The following is a 14,978-nucleotide window of genomic DNA, read 5'->3' as shown; positions in this document are numbered from 1 at the left end:
GAGATTTGATGAAGAAATAGAAGAGTAGAACGTTTTGTGTGTGTGTGTGTGTGTGTGTGTGTGTGTGTGTGTGTGTGTGTGTGTGTGTGTGTGTGTGAGTGTGTGTGTGTGTGAGTGTGTACTAACCAACGAAAAGACCATGGACTTCAGGAACATTTGCCGCTCTCAAGAGGATGTCAACCCATTTTAGTGTCCATCTTGTCTAGTTCTATCACCCAAAAGCAAATTTTTCGAAGTAACGACCTAGATATGACCATTAATCGGAGTCAGACACCAATTTTGACAAACCAGTTGCTCAAACTCCTGGATGACCTTATGCTGGTATACCCTGAAGTGTAGCCAGAAACCCCACGGTATTGAGAATCGCTGCCACAGACACACGATGACAAAAAGATGTTAGAGTATCTAGATCTATAAAGTCTGATATAATTTATGCCCCCTCCCTCTTTAAAAAACAAATAAATGAATAAATAAAACAGTGCCAAATTGGTGAATGTCACCTATCATTGAATCCTGTATGTCAGCAAAAGCACTCAGTATGCATCGTGGCCACAGAGGACCCGGGGTAGCTAAGCAAAAACAAAAGAAGACTAATAATAATAAACATTGGACCACACACCACAGTGTTTTAAAATATATTATATATATATATATATATATATAAATAAATATATATATTTTTTGTTTTTTTTTTTCCCCCCCCCCCCCCTCCCCTCCTTTTTTTCCTTCTGAAGATGGTGAGGTTGGTGGCCATGTCATAGTGACGTCAGCTGGTGTCATGAGCGTGCCAACACACAGTAGTCTGCCTACATCAGTTCGTGTGTATGTATGTATGCTCTGTCTGGCTATCTGTGATGCAAAGCTTTGGAGAGGAGGAAAGAGAGAGAGAAGGAATGAAAGAGTGAAGAAGCGCATGCGCAGAGCCTATCTTTGCGTTCATTGGCTGAAACAATAATTATGCAGCTCACTAACGTCGGCCTAGGCCTAGTGGTGGGCGCCTACCGAATCACGTGACAAAAGTCCGCCATATTTCGCCGTCAGCCCAGTGAAGCTGTCATGTGTGACTCGCGTTTTTATGTAAAGTTCTAATATTGTGTTTATTCTAACATAATTTTGACTGGTAAGAACATTTTATGATTTTATGGCCTCATTTTGATGTGTACTTTTTAATTTTCTTAAATTTAGAGGGGTATGTTGTCGATATCTTAGACGATACTTTTTGATGGGTTACTACCCCTGTCTTCTGCCAGTGCAACGCATGACGGGACGGTGTGGGTATTTACCACCGGGTCGGTAATCGCTTTTAGTTTGTGTCGGATACGATTTTCCTAGGGTTGACTGGACACTGGACGCGGGTTATCCAACTTTCAATAGTTTTCGTTCTGGAATCTGAAGTGTGTTTGACTCCTTGTTATCAGATTTATTTAAACTTAAAAGGTCCCCAGGATAAAATCCACTTTCTCTAGATAATCTAATCTCTAGATCTACTTCACAACGGAGTAGAAACTTGCCAATATGTGTATCTGATTCTTTTTTGGTCATACAGTATACAGGATCAGGGTCAGGAAGGAAAGTGAATTGCCCCTTTCCCTTCACTTTGAACATTGCTTGCTTGCCTTAGTAGATCTAGATCTAGATCTAGATCTAGTACAACTTGTCTTAGTATAGAAGGTATGAAATCTTAGACTTTTTAATTTCTAAAAGGCTCATTAGCTATTGTTGACAACTTCATATCGGCCGTAGATCTATTGTCTATTTGTTTTCATTTTGAAACATTTCAATAGAGGGATAAGCTGGGACTGCACTGCTGGTGGGAGGGGTGGGGGGGGGGGGGGCAGGACTAAAGAAAAAGACAAAGTAGGGAAGGACTTCCGTAATGAGCAACCACCCCATCAAACACAATAAAGAAGAGGCCTAACCCTAAACCAAACCCTAACCCTACCCCTACATCTAGAGATCTAGATTTTCCCCTAGCCCTCAATTCTGCTCTGTCTCATAGTCATAGTGGCTGTGGTCGCTCGTTCCGGAAGTCCTTTCTTTGATATTAGATCTTGATCTAAAAATAAACGAATTGGGCGGTGGGCTATTTTTTTTTACCAAGTGACTAGATCATCTAGATTTAGGGTTTTTGAAAGGGAGTGTATACAGACCCGGTAACCGGGAACAAAGTCACAAAGTGTGACAAAGTATACAGACCCGGTAGGGGAACTCTTTTGTGATTTCGGAGAGTTTCTGCGCCCTCTTGGCTCAGGGTAGACCTAGATTCTTCTAGATCTGTGGCCTAGGTCTAGATCTAGGCAGACAGACATAAATCTTTAATCTAGTTTCGCGGCTAGCCTAGATCTTAGATCTAGATCTAGTCTAAATGAAGATTGCGGATGTCTTTTCGATGAACAATCGTTTTTCCTCCGTTTTGGAGTTGGAGGAGTCGCAATTTGAAGAAAAGAACAATGTCATAATTTCAATCGAGCAGTCACCCTCTCTATTTCTCTCTCTCTCTCTCTCTCTCTCTCACACACACACACACACACACACACACTAGATTTCTACCGGGTCTGAGCACTGAATCTTCCCGAAATCACAAAAGAGTTCCCCTACCGGGTCTGTATACTTCGTGACTTTGTTACTGGTTACCGGATCTGTATACACTTCGTTTTTGAAATATTTGATTTTTCTTCAAGATAGGCCCTAGATCTAGACATGCTTTGGACTAATCGGGGGGTTCCATAGGAATAAAAGAAAATGTGGGGGATTACCAGGGGGCATGCCCCTGTTTTAACCCATAATTTGAATCTAAATTACCGTTAGATTTGAAATTTTCTTGAAAATAATTGATTTTCTACAGTTTTAGTGCCTTTATTTATGTTATGTCCATGCGTGAACCTTTTTTTTCTGGAACTGCAATCAGAAGAATGTCACTCTCTTACAATAGGCCTACAGTGTTCGAAAAATGTGTGTGCCTAAAGAAAGATACGAAAAGTCGCCACAGACCATTTTGAGGTACAGGCTGATAATGGCAAAAATCACTTTTTTGTGTTTGACAAAAATGACCTTAATGACTGGCTCTATTTCTCCGAACGCTGGGGAAAATAAACTTGAACTCTATTTCTCCGAACGGTTTCCATTCTCTAGATTTTTTAGGTATAATTTTGCGAATGGAGTGGCACGTATGTGCATGCGTGAGTGTATGTGTGTGTGTGTAAGGTGTGAGTGGGGGCGTGGTGGGGACTAAATCATACTGCATCACGCAAGGCGTTCTGCTTGTCTGCGCATGCCACACCCTCCCTACTCAGTCGCTCTGGCCTTCATTGTTGACACACATTGGCTCTCCTTTCTTGGTTTCGCTAGATCACCAACAAGTTTCTCAACTGGTGAGGTTTTTTAATTATGTATAGAGGGCTAAGGAACTCCTCTCCACAATGTCCTTTGTGGTTAGCTTCTTTATACTTATTAGATTGTGGACCTTTCTGAGCAGTCACTTCCTTGGCAGCACCTTCTACCATGACATTTTCAGGTTGAGTACAATATCCAACGACAAGAGAGTTATTCTCTTCTGGCTTTATCCGTTTTCTACTCACAATGCTATGTGGTTCTTCTTAAGACTGCCATGCTCACATGAGCCTGTTTCTTCCACAAAGTGATTGTATGATAGTATAAAACAGGAGCAATTCACACCTTCCAGCAAATATGTCCCTCTTGCATGACACAGAAACCAGGTTTGAAAGACGGGTCTGCATCTAAACCATCAATATAATCAGAACTTTCTGCAATACCACATCTTTGGGGACTCATGGACCTAATTAAAACTTTTACTAGTAGAAAATATTTTAAAAAGTGAATGTTTATAAGCTTACAAATTGAGCTAAGATACCATCACTTTATGGGTGCATGAACTTCAAACGCTGAAAGCAAGGATGAAATTTAAAGCACAGGTACCCAAACAACTTGTGTCTACTTGAACTACAGTCGAACCTCCTTTGACGGCCACCTCTATAAGACGGTCACCTGTACAAACGGCCACTCTCCGTTTCCCCCCTTGCGTTTTTTCTATATAATTTAACTGTGTAAAACGGGCAACTGTCCAACGCGGCCGCGGCCACCTTATTTCAACACACAACCCCTATCACACTAAGCAATAACACCCGTCTAAGACGGCCACCTTAGTGACTCCATTTCGTTTAGTCATAAATTGTGCTTTGGCCCCAGGCGTTGTGGGCAAGCCGTCATAATTCAATCCCCTGTCGCTGTTTTTAGGTAGTCCCTCCAACCGATCATGTTGCGTAGGCCCCTCCTACTGTTGACCAATAGCTACCAATTTTCAGCTGCTGGTGAGGTAAGCGTGTGATCCCTCATAACCCATAAGCTCCGCCCAGAACTTAAACACAAATCGTAAGCGAGATGAGTGGTCACTGTTTACCCAGTCTGTAACAAAGTAACAAAGGACGTCAACATGAACTTGTGACAGAAACGTCGCTCGTTCTCCGAGTGGTGGCGACCCAGGAGTTTGTTTTTACTTCGCACTCGGTCTTCCTTGTCTGATACATTTCGTTTTATTGTCACCCTTTTGCAAAATCAGCAACAAAATAAAAATTACAAACAAAATACAAACCACCACCACCAACAACAACAAAAACAACAATGCGGCTACTTTCGATTGTGACCTCTGATAGGAATAATTTGTTTTCTTCTTCTTGATCAGTCCTGCCTAAGACGGCCACCTGTCTTATACGGTCACTTTTCTCCTTGACAATGGGTGGCCGTCTTACACAGGTTTGACTGTATTGGTAAGGAAGTGTGTAAAAGTCCCACAATGATCCAGCGAAAAAGAATTAGCAAGATTACTAAACATGAAAGAGACACATCCCCCTCATTTACAAGTGAGAAAACAAAACGAAACATCTCATACCATGGCGTATATATTCTCACAAAGTGTTGTAACAAGGCATACGCCTCTATGTGAGATGCAGCTTCCTGCCCGAGAGCTATAGGGCTAAATGTTTTTGCTCGTAACTCCGCCATTTTTAAAGATATCAATACGCCGTTTTGAGAGAACATAGATCTCACTACCCGACATACTATGGTGGTGTTAACTCAAAACCGGTAATTTTGACGATACGCCCTTTTGTGAGATGGGCGACGAAATATTCTCTTGGGAATAATTTTGTGACGGGTATTTTTTAAAGAGTGTAAAACGAAAACTGCTTTTAAAAGGCGTTAAAATTTATTCTTGAAGCATGTTTTCAATTTTCTCTTCCCTGCTATGTTTTACCGTTGAATTCTAATCATGATGTGAGGGAACGTGGTGAAATCGGGCGCTCATCAAAATAATGAAATTATAGAAGAAACTGGCATTTTTGTCAGTTTGGTAATTTTTTTTATCGAATTTTTCTTTTTTGACTTAACACCATTGTTGTCCATTTTTTGGTGGATTTTACTGAAAAAATATTGATTAGAGGCACAAACAACGTATGTAAGATGTAAGTTTTCAGTTTCCACAGACTATCAAGCAATGGAAATAACCTAACTTTGGCGGTCATTTTCTCGCTAATTCTTCCTTAGAGACCAGGCAACCCCACTTTATTCAATCACAGATATCTTGACTTCTACTGAAGAAAAATGGGTATTTTTCACCAATAGCAAAACAACCTAACAAGTTTTAAAATGATAGGTCCACTATTTACTAATAACTCAACAATGCCCAAAAATTGACGAGCGCCTTATCCCACCACGTCGTGACACATATTGATGTCAACTGAATGCCAAATTGGAAATAAATTTTCCATGAATAAATACCCAGAAACAATTGAATCCTTGTCTTTTTTTTTTCAAGTTTGTATGTATCCTAAACCTAAAAACTAATTTTCTAAAAATTAGATCTATACCCTACCTCACAAAATGTGCAATATCTGAATAACTACTTGGGATATCCAAGGAGATTAAAAGTAATGGAGGATGCCCTGTGGGCGGCACCGCATGCCTGATAGGAGCCCCTCTCTCGCGGCGGAACTGTTTTCTACCTGCGCTGCGCGAATCCCCGACTCACACACTGAAATCTAGATAAGAAAGAGGGTTTTATTCCGAAGTCCTTGAGATTAGGCAAGTCAATTAATAAAACTGCCTTGCACCTGTGTTGTATTTAAGTGTAAGAACCGATATGATCCTGCAGTGGACCGAAGTTTTCACAGTTAAGTTGTTTTCCTTTTAAAAAATTTGAATGAAAGTGTTTTTATGCCCTAGCAATACAATTTAGATCATTAACATTCATAAGAGGCTGGCTCCGGCGCTACCTGCAAAGGCCAACCCAGGCTGAAAGGGATACAACACCTCTGCAGAAAGACCGAGATACTCAATTTTTAAAAAGTATTCTTATTCTTTTATAATATATATATATATATAATTATTATGTGTGTGTGTATGTATACATATTACATTTTAATTAAAGTTGCTTTCCATTGTGTGTGCAAATTAGGTGCTACTGTTGTCTAAATGTAGATATCTAGAGGCTCCATTAGAAATTAAATCAATACTCAACAACAATAATGATGAATATTTTCTATTTTAAAGAAACACCAAACCATATCGGATGAGGGGAGAGGGTAGGGTGGGGTGGATAAGAGTTTGAGTCTTGTTAGATATAACTATACTCGGTTTAATTCTATTGTTGTAGTCTTCACCTAAGATCCCACAATCAATAATTAGATTCACTTAAAATCTGCGGTTAAAAAATAAACCAAACAAAGCAACAACAAATTTTACTACAAAAGAGTCATCACTAAGATAAATTACCCCCCTCTGGGGTGTAATAAGGGACTAAAAACGCTACTCTCCGTATCATACTTTACTGAACAAAAAAAAAACCTTTCAAAGGTCATGCATGCGATCACACCTCCAAAGGTGCTGTTATCTCTTTTTTTTAAATATTTGAAATCATTGTGCGCTCCACTTTGTGAAAACCAGGAAACAAAATTATTGTAATCAATAATATTATTATTTATAGACCAAGACATACTGTTAGCAATCAGATAAAGCTGGCATCGACCCTCTTTTGTGTTCGCTATTCCTTACACATAAAGTTAGTTATGGCACATGCCTAGAATCATGCAATCATATCTTAAATTCAGTTTAAAAGTATATTTTTATCCATTTCATATAATTAAATATTTTAGCATTTTGAAAGATTATCTTTATAATTTGGTATGTTTGATAATTTTGTTACTCGGACAAGTTTTCTTCTTATTTTACACATCTTTTTGTCCAGCAGGGTGGGGGCGCTAGAAGGTGGATATGATTGTGACATTTTTGTATATCTGCTGACTTTCCACACCCGAAATGCTTGTGCCTACACCCTCCCCCAGACACGCGCACTTACAGCCACCCGACTGACCTTTCTTGACCCTGGCACACACTTAGACACTCTATGTCTTGCGCGTGTTAAAAACACTGGTGTTGGTGTGAAACAAAGGTTCTGATCAGATGCATAAGATGTACACAATAGGATAGGCTAAGCATGTAATGATCCACAGCACAAGTGCTATCAATGGTCTCTTGAAATAGAGAAGAGATTTTAAATAAGAACAGAGAATCTCTCCTTCCGTTGAATCTGTATATTATGTGAGAGTGTGTGTTTGTATGCGTGTGTGTACGCAGGGAAGCACCAAACCAAAGTGCCAGAATCTGGTCAATAAAGATATATTATGTATCTTTTCTACACATATGTAACAATCTTTTGAAAGTAAACATTTAGCTGTAGACGGTTGGAGGGTGCTCTGATGTGGTTTGTTCCCTTTTTCCTGACTATCAAATACCTGTCGTCCTTATTATCTCATTTGTGTGTGTGTGTGTGTATGTTACTCTCTAGTCCCACCTCTAATCTTTGTCACTTGTATAACCTAGATTTGTGTGCATGTGCTGTAAAACTTCCTAATAACTTTTTAAAACTGGCCCACGACAATATTATACCGTGGAACCTGTCCAAGAATCCACGATGGCATTGTAAGGGAGCAAGAAAAAATTTTCCACAGTGGACACAGGAATTTAGAGAGGAGGGGGGTATCCAAAGGGCCAACCGTTCTTCGTAAAATCACGGGTTGCCTGTCTTGTCGGCCAGCAGTGGTCAGAAGTTGCACACCAAGTGCTATCCTAGCCACTTTGATGATGGCATGCATTAAGTTATTCTTACTGATCCAGTGCCACACCACCATTGCTTGCATCTCGTTGTGACTGCTATTTGACCCATTAAAAACAGATAAGATTAAAATGTCGTCAATGTTTCCACCCTTATCCCCACCTAGCGATGTAAAGAATCAACCAATACCACCCAGCCCCTACATGTAACAACCATTCAGGGAACTTTTTCCTCAGTTGGTCATATGATCAGGGCAGTAAAGCACAATGGTCAACTTTCACTCCTACTCCATTTTCGGCTTGTGAAGATTTACCAGCATGGCCAGATGTATAATAGAGGAATTTAGCGAGGGGGAGCGGGAACATTCCGGCATGGACAGTTTTTGCTACGACAGACCCGACTGTATTAAGAGGTTTACAAGAAAGATTAAATGAGATATTGTTTGTTGAATTTGAACAACCAAAAAAGAACTTAAAATAATGCAGAATGGTTTTGAAGAGAACATTAAAATGAAAACTGTTTCTTTTTCTTCGGTCTCTCTATCTGTCTTTTTTTCTGTGCATGGTTTTCCTGTACGTTACAGCATTTGTTTACATGCCCGAATTTGCTCAACAGACTGGATTTATTTTTTACAGTCACAACACAATGGTACGTTGCAACAGGCAAGGGAGCTTAGTCAGAGACAGGAAGTTATAATTTGCTTCAGCGTAGATATTCTCTTGATTGGATACGGGAAAATAGTATACCTTATGCCATTGTGATTGATCATGACAATAAAACATCGTTGCAGTACATTTTAAAGAAAGGAGAGACCATTTTACAGATTATGGGCTTCCCACATGAGTCACCGTGGTTTCTCCCCTCTGTGCGTTGACTAAGATCCCGCTCGCCTCAGATGTCACTTTTCCTTGCTCCCAAGCATCGAGATCTTAGGTGGAGAATACTGTGGAGATAAATGGATGGGGGTGTTTGTACAGGTGGTCGTAAGAGCAGGTTCAGCAATATTTTGATTTCTGAAGGCCTCATGGGAATTTTTTTACCACATTGAGTCCTTTAGTTTGCAAAATTATCAAATCCCCTCATCACTTATCATTGTGTCATAGTTGCTTTCCTTTTTTAAAAATTTGTCCTTTGAGTACCTCTCTTTCCCCCATGAATTTTGTCAGTTTTTATGTACTCCTATTCTGCTGGTCTACTCAGGCTAAAAATAAAGTTTTTCTGTATTTCTCAGGTAAACATGGAAAATCAGATGGACATTGATTCCAGAAACTCGTCGCCAAGAAGTTTAAAGAGAAAGAGACTCAGCAATGGAACCAACAATTCTGTCAGCAATGAACAGTCTTCTGAAAATGGTACTGTCTGTAATGGATCTGCAGAAAGTGAAACTGCAGAAGAGGGAAAAGAAATTGGTGATGTCCCAAAGGAGTCGAGCAACAAGCCTGTTGTAAATGGAGATTGTCATTCACCTGGTGATGGTAAAAATAAAGATAGCCACAAGAATAGTGAGGGGGATGCTTCAGACACAGCTGACAATGAGACTAGTCTGTCTGATAAGAAGTCCTCCATAAGCTCTGCTGTGTCGGGTTCTAGTGCTGAAGAGGATTCAGAAACTATTATTACAGACAAGCAGGCGAAACAGATCTCAGGAACAAGTGAGACAAAAAGTGCAGAAGATTCTAAAACTGGACGCTGTCTCTCAGAACCAACGGCCGTTGGTGAAAAGACAGAAGAAAATCAAGTCAAAAGTAAATGGAATGGTACGGACAAGAAGGCTGCAGATGTATCTGTGGTGAGCAATGGTCCCAGTGTGACTGTTTCTGATAAGTCAAAGAGCTCTCTTCCAAAGGATGAAGATTCAATGAACAATGATGACATTGAAATTGTTGGAGAATCAAAAGTTATAAACATGAATGGACCGTTTAGCTCCAGCTCATCTCCTCAAAATGTTGTGTTTGTGCCCGCAGCTGTTTCAAACAGTATTGCCACACTCCCTCTTATGACTCAAGGATTTCAAGCCAGCCTTTTCAGTCAAAACATGCTTCCTGCAGGTCGAGGCGTCGCTGGTCTCATGCCAGGCCATGCTTCAGCTGGTATGGGATCTCTACCCTCTGGCTTTATGCTCTCCTCAGGAGGGCTTCAAGCTCAGAATGCGGTCCCTACTTCCTCTTCCAACATATCTGTTATGGCTCCAGCTGTAGCTCCCCCGAAACCAAAATCTAGTCTCGATCAGATTGAGTTGATTCGCTGGGAAATTCACAATCGTGTCAATACACGCCCCAAGTACTTCAAGCCTAACCCATCGTCAGACCTTGGCCCACTTGCAAAGTTTCTCTTTGACATTGGATCTGATTTGATCAAAGAATCTGTTTATCATGAGCTTGTGAAAATTCAGTCAAAGAAACATGATGAAGAGAAGCTAACTGAAAAAGAGAAGGAAGATTTAGAAAAACTGAAAGAGATAGAGAAAGATTTATATGCTACAATTGGTCACCTCAAGCTGAAGATGAAGAAGCGTTGCAAAACGTGCCACTTTCAGACAGAATCTACGAATGTTCTCTATTTGCATAAGCAGTTCCCACATGAGGAGAACAAGCTTCTTCATTGCTCTCATTGTAAATTCACTTCCAAGCAGCCAATGGCATACAAGTTTCATGTTGAAGCTGAGCACAATATCCAGCCAAGAGTATATGATAAGAAAGCCTTTTATGAATGTGATATGTGTCCATATGAGAACAATCAGGAACAAAAGGTGGTCTTACACAAACAGAGGTGTTTGAAACAGTTCAGGCCACACTTCAATCTTCACCCAAGTTGTCTTTCGGGTGCTGAAATAAATTTGTGCCTAGAAAATATCTTCTACAAGCCTGTCGTCCCAAAGAATTTGAAACTATTGCAACAGAAACATGCTCAACAACAAGCAGCTCTAGCAGAGGCTCGGAGACAGCAAGCTCAAGTTCAAGCATTGGCTGCCCAGAAAAATGCAGCTGCTGCTGCTGCTAAGAAGCAGCTCGCCAATCAGCGGCTCCCCCAAGCTATAGCCCCACGGCAGTTGCAGGGATCACAAATGAACAGGTTGCCCTCACAGTCTCGGGGCCACCAGCAGTCGATGCGTTTCAACGAGAACAGTGTACCTAAAGGTGTGCGACCCACTGTGGCGAATATGCTGAACAACAGACAAAACATTCCAACCCATGGACCAGCACAGCACGGATCAGCCAATACAGCTGGGGGGTTTGAGGTTTGTGAGATTTGTGGAGGATATGTGAAGGACCGCAAAGCATTGAGGATTCATTTCTTTTATGCCCATCGCATTGATCTTCCATTTAATTTGTTTGAGCGCACTCAAGCCCCTCTCTACTGTGCCACATGCTACGTCAGATTTTGGACCGCTCAGGGCCTGCGTAAACACATTGACACTCATAAAGAAGAAAACCAAACACAAGGTGTTGTTGGCAAGTGCATTTCCTGTGGTCATCAAGTCTTGAATCTGCTTCTTCACATGCGCATTGTTCACAACCGAGAGATCCAGCACTACATCAATGCCCTGATGTGCATGTTTTGTGGAAGTCATTTTGGGTCTCGAGCTGAAGTAGAACGTCATATTAAATTTATTCACGGCAACATTGATCCAATCTCTGGTGCCATTAAAGGTAAAGGAAGTCCAAGTGTTCAGTCGTCGCCACAGCAGTCTCAGAAAGGTTCTTCAAAGCGTTCAGGAAACTCAGCACCCTTGAAAGGCAGTGTTTGTGTCCTGTGCAATCTGAACTTTGGACGCAATGTTGACCTCACTCGCCACTGCATGAGAATGCACCACACTTGCATGAAGTGTGGAATGGTCGTGATTGACAAGGCCTCTCTTATGAAGCACACTTGCCTCTCCTCACCCAGTGGAACTCGCAATTGTGCCATGTGCGAGGAAACTGGATTCCATCCTGCCTATTTTGTGAAGCATCTGAGAGACAAGCATCTCAAGAAGTTCTCAATCAAAATTGCTCGCTTATCAAAGAATACAATTGAGAGATGGACAAAACGCCCTTTCAATGTCCAGGAACCAGAGAAAGTCCTTGTGGAAATCTCTGATTCATCGGATGATGAATGCGGAAGTGACAAGCCAAGTGTGACACCACCACTTGTTGTTACCAAACATGGAAAACGTCCCCGCATGGGACCAGCATCATTCATCAAAAAGTATCGTGAAAAGTTGGAAGCTGAAAAAATCAGAGACGCCGAGGTTGTCAAAATTGATGATGATAATGAAGAAATAGCTGCAGGTCCTAAAACTGAAGACAAAGACAGAGAAACAGAAAATGCTAGTGAAAGTGAAAGAAAGGGGGCTCTCGATGTTGGTGAACCAAAAAAATCTCCTGGTCCAAAACGAAAAATGGGACCACTGTCCTCATATGAAAGGGCTGCGAAAAGGAAGAGGTCGGCATAAGGCTTTAGCTCATTTTTTGACTCATTCAAAACAATGAAAATATATCGGATACAGTGGCCTCACTCTGACCCTTTTGCAAAAACTAAATGTCTCTTGAGAACAGACATATATCTTCCTATGGGTACCGGTACAGCTTGTCTTGAAAAATGGCACACATGATGGCCAGTCACTACATGTATTTGTATATTTCTGTGTCACCCTGTGCGAATTTTAAAAAAATGTGTATTTATACATTTTGCTTCTGCCTCTCAGTGCTGGATCAATTTGATAATGTTTCTTTGTTAGAAGACATGTTACAGTAGTAGCAATTTGCTTGAGTCACTGTTATTTGAAGCACTTGACCCAGTAATTTGGGTTCATGTCCTGCCTATAGTTGTGCACATTGTGTTGATTATTGAATAAACCAGTGCCTGCAGGTTAGATGAAGGGTGAGTTGATGGATTTTTGTACATTATCGTGCAGTTCAATTTGAATGACTATAAACAAAACTTAACTGTATTTGATGGAAATGGTCAGGTGTAGCATTTGTCTTTCGCTTTAGGGGTATTTAAATATGCATCAGAGTAAGAAATCCATTAGAAATAAAAATGATTCACAGTGATTGGTATTATTTAGTCCAGTCTTTTGCCTGTATTTTTATTTTCCCCCTGCACACACACACACACACACACACACCTTGTTTTTTTTCTATTTTGCTTGGTCAGGTTTTATAGAGTCTTTAAAAATAAAATTTTGATTTAATTACAGAACACCAAGTAGGGCCTACCAGTACTGCTTTTTCCTGCACCAGCAGTTTCTGTCTGCAGTTTGGTGTTGGTGTAATAGGCTAATAACTGTCATTTGGGCACTTAAAATTTCTTAATTTTCTGTAAAACAAAAAGAATCTTTTTCTGTCAATGTCACTGCACCTCATTCCATTTTTCCTTTAACCTTAATGTGAAATACAATCCATAAAAGCATTGCTTTTTCCCCAAGAGACCAAATTTTGGTTATGTAAATATTATTTAAAATGATGGTGATCTGTTGTTAACGTGTTTTGGAAATGGTCTTCTCAGTGTTGTACTATATGATGTATATTGTTAGTCAAATGTTCATATTACTGCTATTATTTATTGCATGAACTTGAATGCCGGTTCTGATCACATTGAATTTAAATTTAAGTCATCTTTTGAAATATTGTTTAATGACAAGTAAGATCTGTATGAATTTTTTTTTAAAGTGGAGTGTATTTTCTGTTTGTGCTGTAACTTTTGTGTTGCTAGATGTTGTATGAATCCATATCAAACCTGAATTCTTCATATTTTACATCTAGTATTTCGGGCTTCTGTTTATAAAAAAAAGTGACAGGTTAAACCTTTGCAGAAGGGTTGATTATCAAATCCAATACCAGTTGACATTTATTTCTCTGCTAGTTGTGCGAGATTACTGCCCTGCCCAGCACGCAGACATTTGGCTAGATTGTCTCCTTTCATTGATGATACAAACAAGTTTTATTATTGCCTTAATATGATGTAGATGTGTAAGCTGTCATCTTGTCAAAAATAAGATTTTGATACAGTAATTATAGATTCGATAATCCAAATTTTTATGTATATGGCTGAGAAATATTCAGTGACAATGCATGATTACCGCCTTGTTTCAATGACATCCCGAAATCAACTTGGTTGTTGTTTTTTTTATAGTGTAGGTCAGTGAAGAGGACAGACTGATTGTTACGTGTGTTTGATTAAGTGCCTTTTGTATACTGGCATCATTGGTGGCATTTTGAGAGGTAAGCTATAAACTTTTGAAGTTTGCCTAAATGGTCGAAGTGCACAATCAGTGCTTCTTTTGAGCAGCTTTTTTGCTGAATTTGATGGGGAAAAAATTGAATGGATGATAATAATGAAGGACCCAGGTGTGGACAACAATTGTGTGGTGGTAGCTGGAGGAATGCTGATTTCATGTTTTAAAGATGCGAAAGATCCCATGTGGTTTGGAAAGAGTGTTAATTAGTGTCACAATATTTCCTTGATCGTACCGGTTTATATTACTGAGTGGCCAATGTGCTTTCTAGCAAGTCATCAGTCATATTTAATCAGCCAAATGAATGTTAAACATTTATGAGTTAATATTGTTATGATATTTATTTTTTTTTACAATCAGTGTGACATCATTCATTATTTGGTGGTGTATATATTTGTCAGTCATTGACCTTTTTGTGTAGGTAGATGTTGGGGTCTAGGGCTACACGCTATTATTTTGGGGTATAAATTTTTAGCGATAGTTTCCACAGCAATTGCCCCATCCTTCTACGAGTTTTTTTTTTTAAAAGTAATGCTTCAGAAAGTCTTGCCATCCAAAGTGAATGGACCTGCATCCTTTAGTTTGTATTTGATACCTCACATTGATGATGCCTTTTTTTAAAAATGTCATTCT

At 39.9% G+C, this 14,978-nt stretch overlaps 1 protein-coding gene across 3 annotated transcripts; it reads left to right on the top strand.

The window, feature by feature from the left end:
* The first annotated feature begins 978 nt into the window (after window positions 1-978).
* Window positions 979-13,211, top strand: LOC101863274 (MOG interacting and ectopic P-granules protein 1). 3 transcript variants are annotated; one of them, XM_013084175.2, is made up of 2 exons: window positions 979-1,120; window positions 9,357-13,211. In XM_013084175.2, exon 2 carries the CDS (start codon window positions 9,363-9,365, stop codon window positions 12,558-12,560), a length of 3,198 nt encoding a protein of 1,065 aa, XP_012939629.1. In that variant the 5' UTR covers window positions 979-1,120; window positions 9,357-9,362; the 3' UTR covers window positions 12,561-13,211. The 3 variants fall into 3 exon arrangements, with proteins under 3 accessions (XP_012939629.1, XP_005101313.1, XP_012939631.1); XM_005101256.3 differs by lacking the exon at window positions 979-1,120 and adding an exon at window positions 1,182-1,394; XM_013084177.2 differs by lacking the exon at window positions 979-1,120 and adding an exon at window positions 1,533-1,671.
* The last annotated feature ends 1,767 nt before the right edge of the window (window positions 13,212-14,978 follow it).

Source organism: Aplysia californica, unplaced genomic scaffold (genome assembly GCF_000002075.1).
Source record: "Aplysia californica isolate F4 #8 unplaced genomic scaffold, AplCal3.0 scaffold00276, whole genome shotgun sequence".
Classification (NCBI taxonomy): Eukaryota; Metazoa; Mollusca; class Gastropoda; order Aplysiida; family Aplysiidae; genus Aplysia; species Aplysia californica.
This window is presented reverse-complemented; position numbering and strand designations above follow the sequence as displayed.

Coding starts and splice junctions, on each gene's coding strand:
- LOC101863274 (XM_013084175.2), top strand. CDS start 9,363: ATGGAAAATCAGATGGACATTGATTCCAGAAACTCGTCGCCAAGAAGT.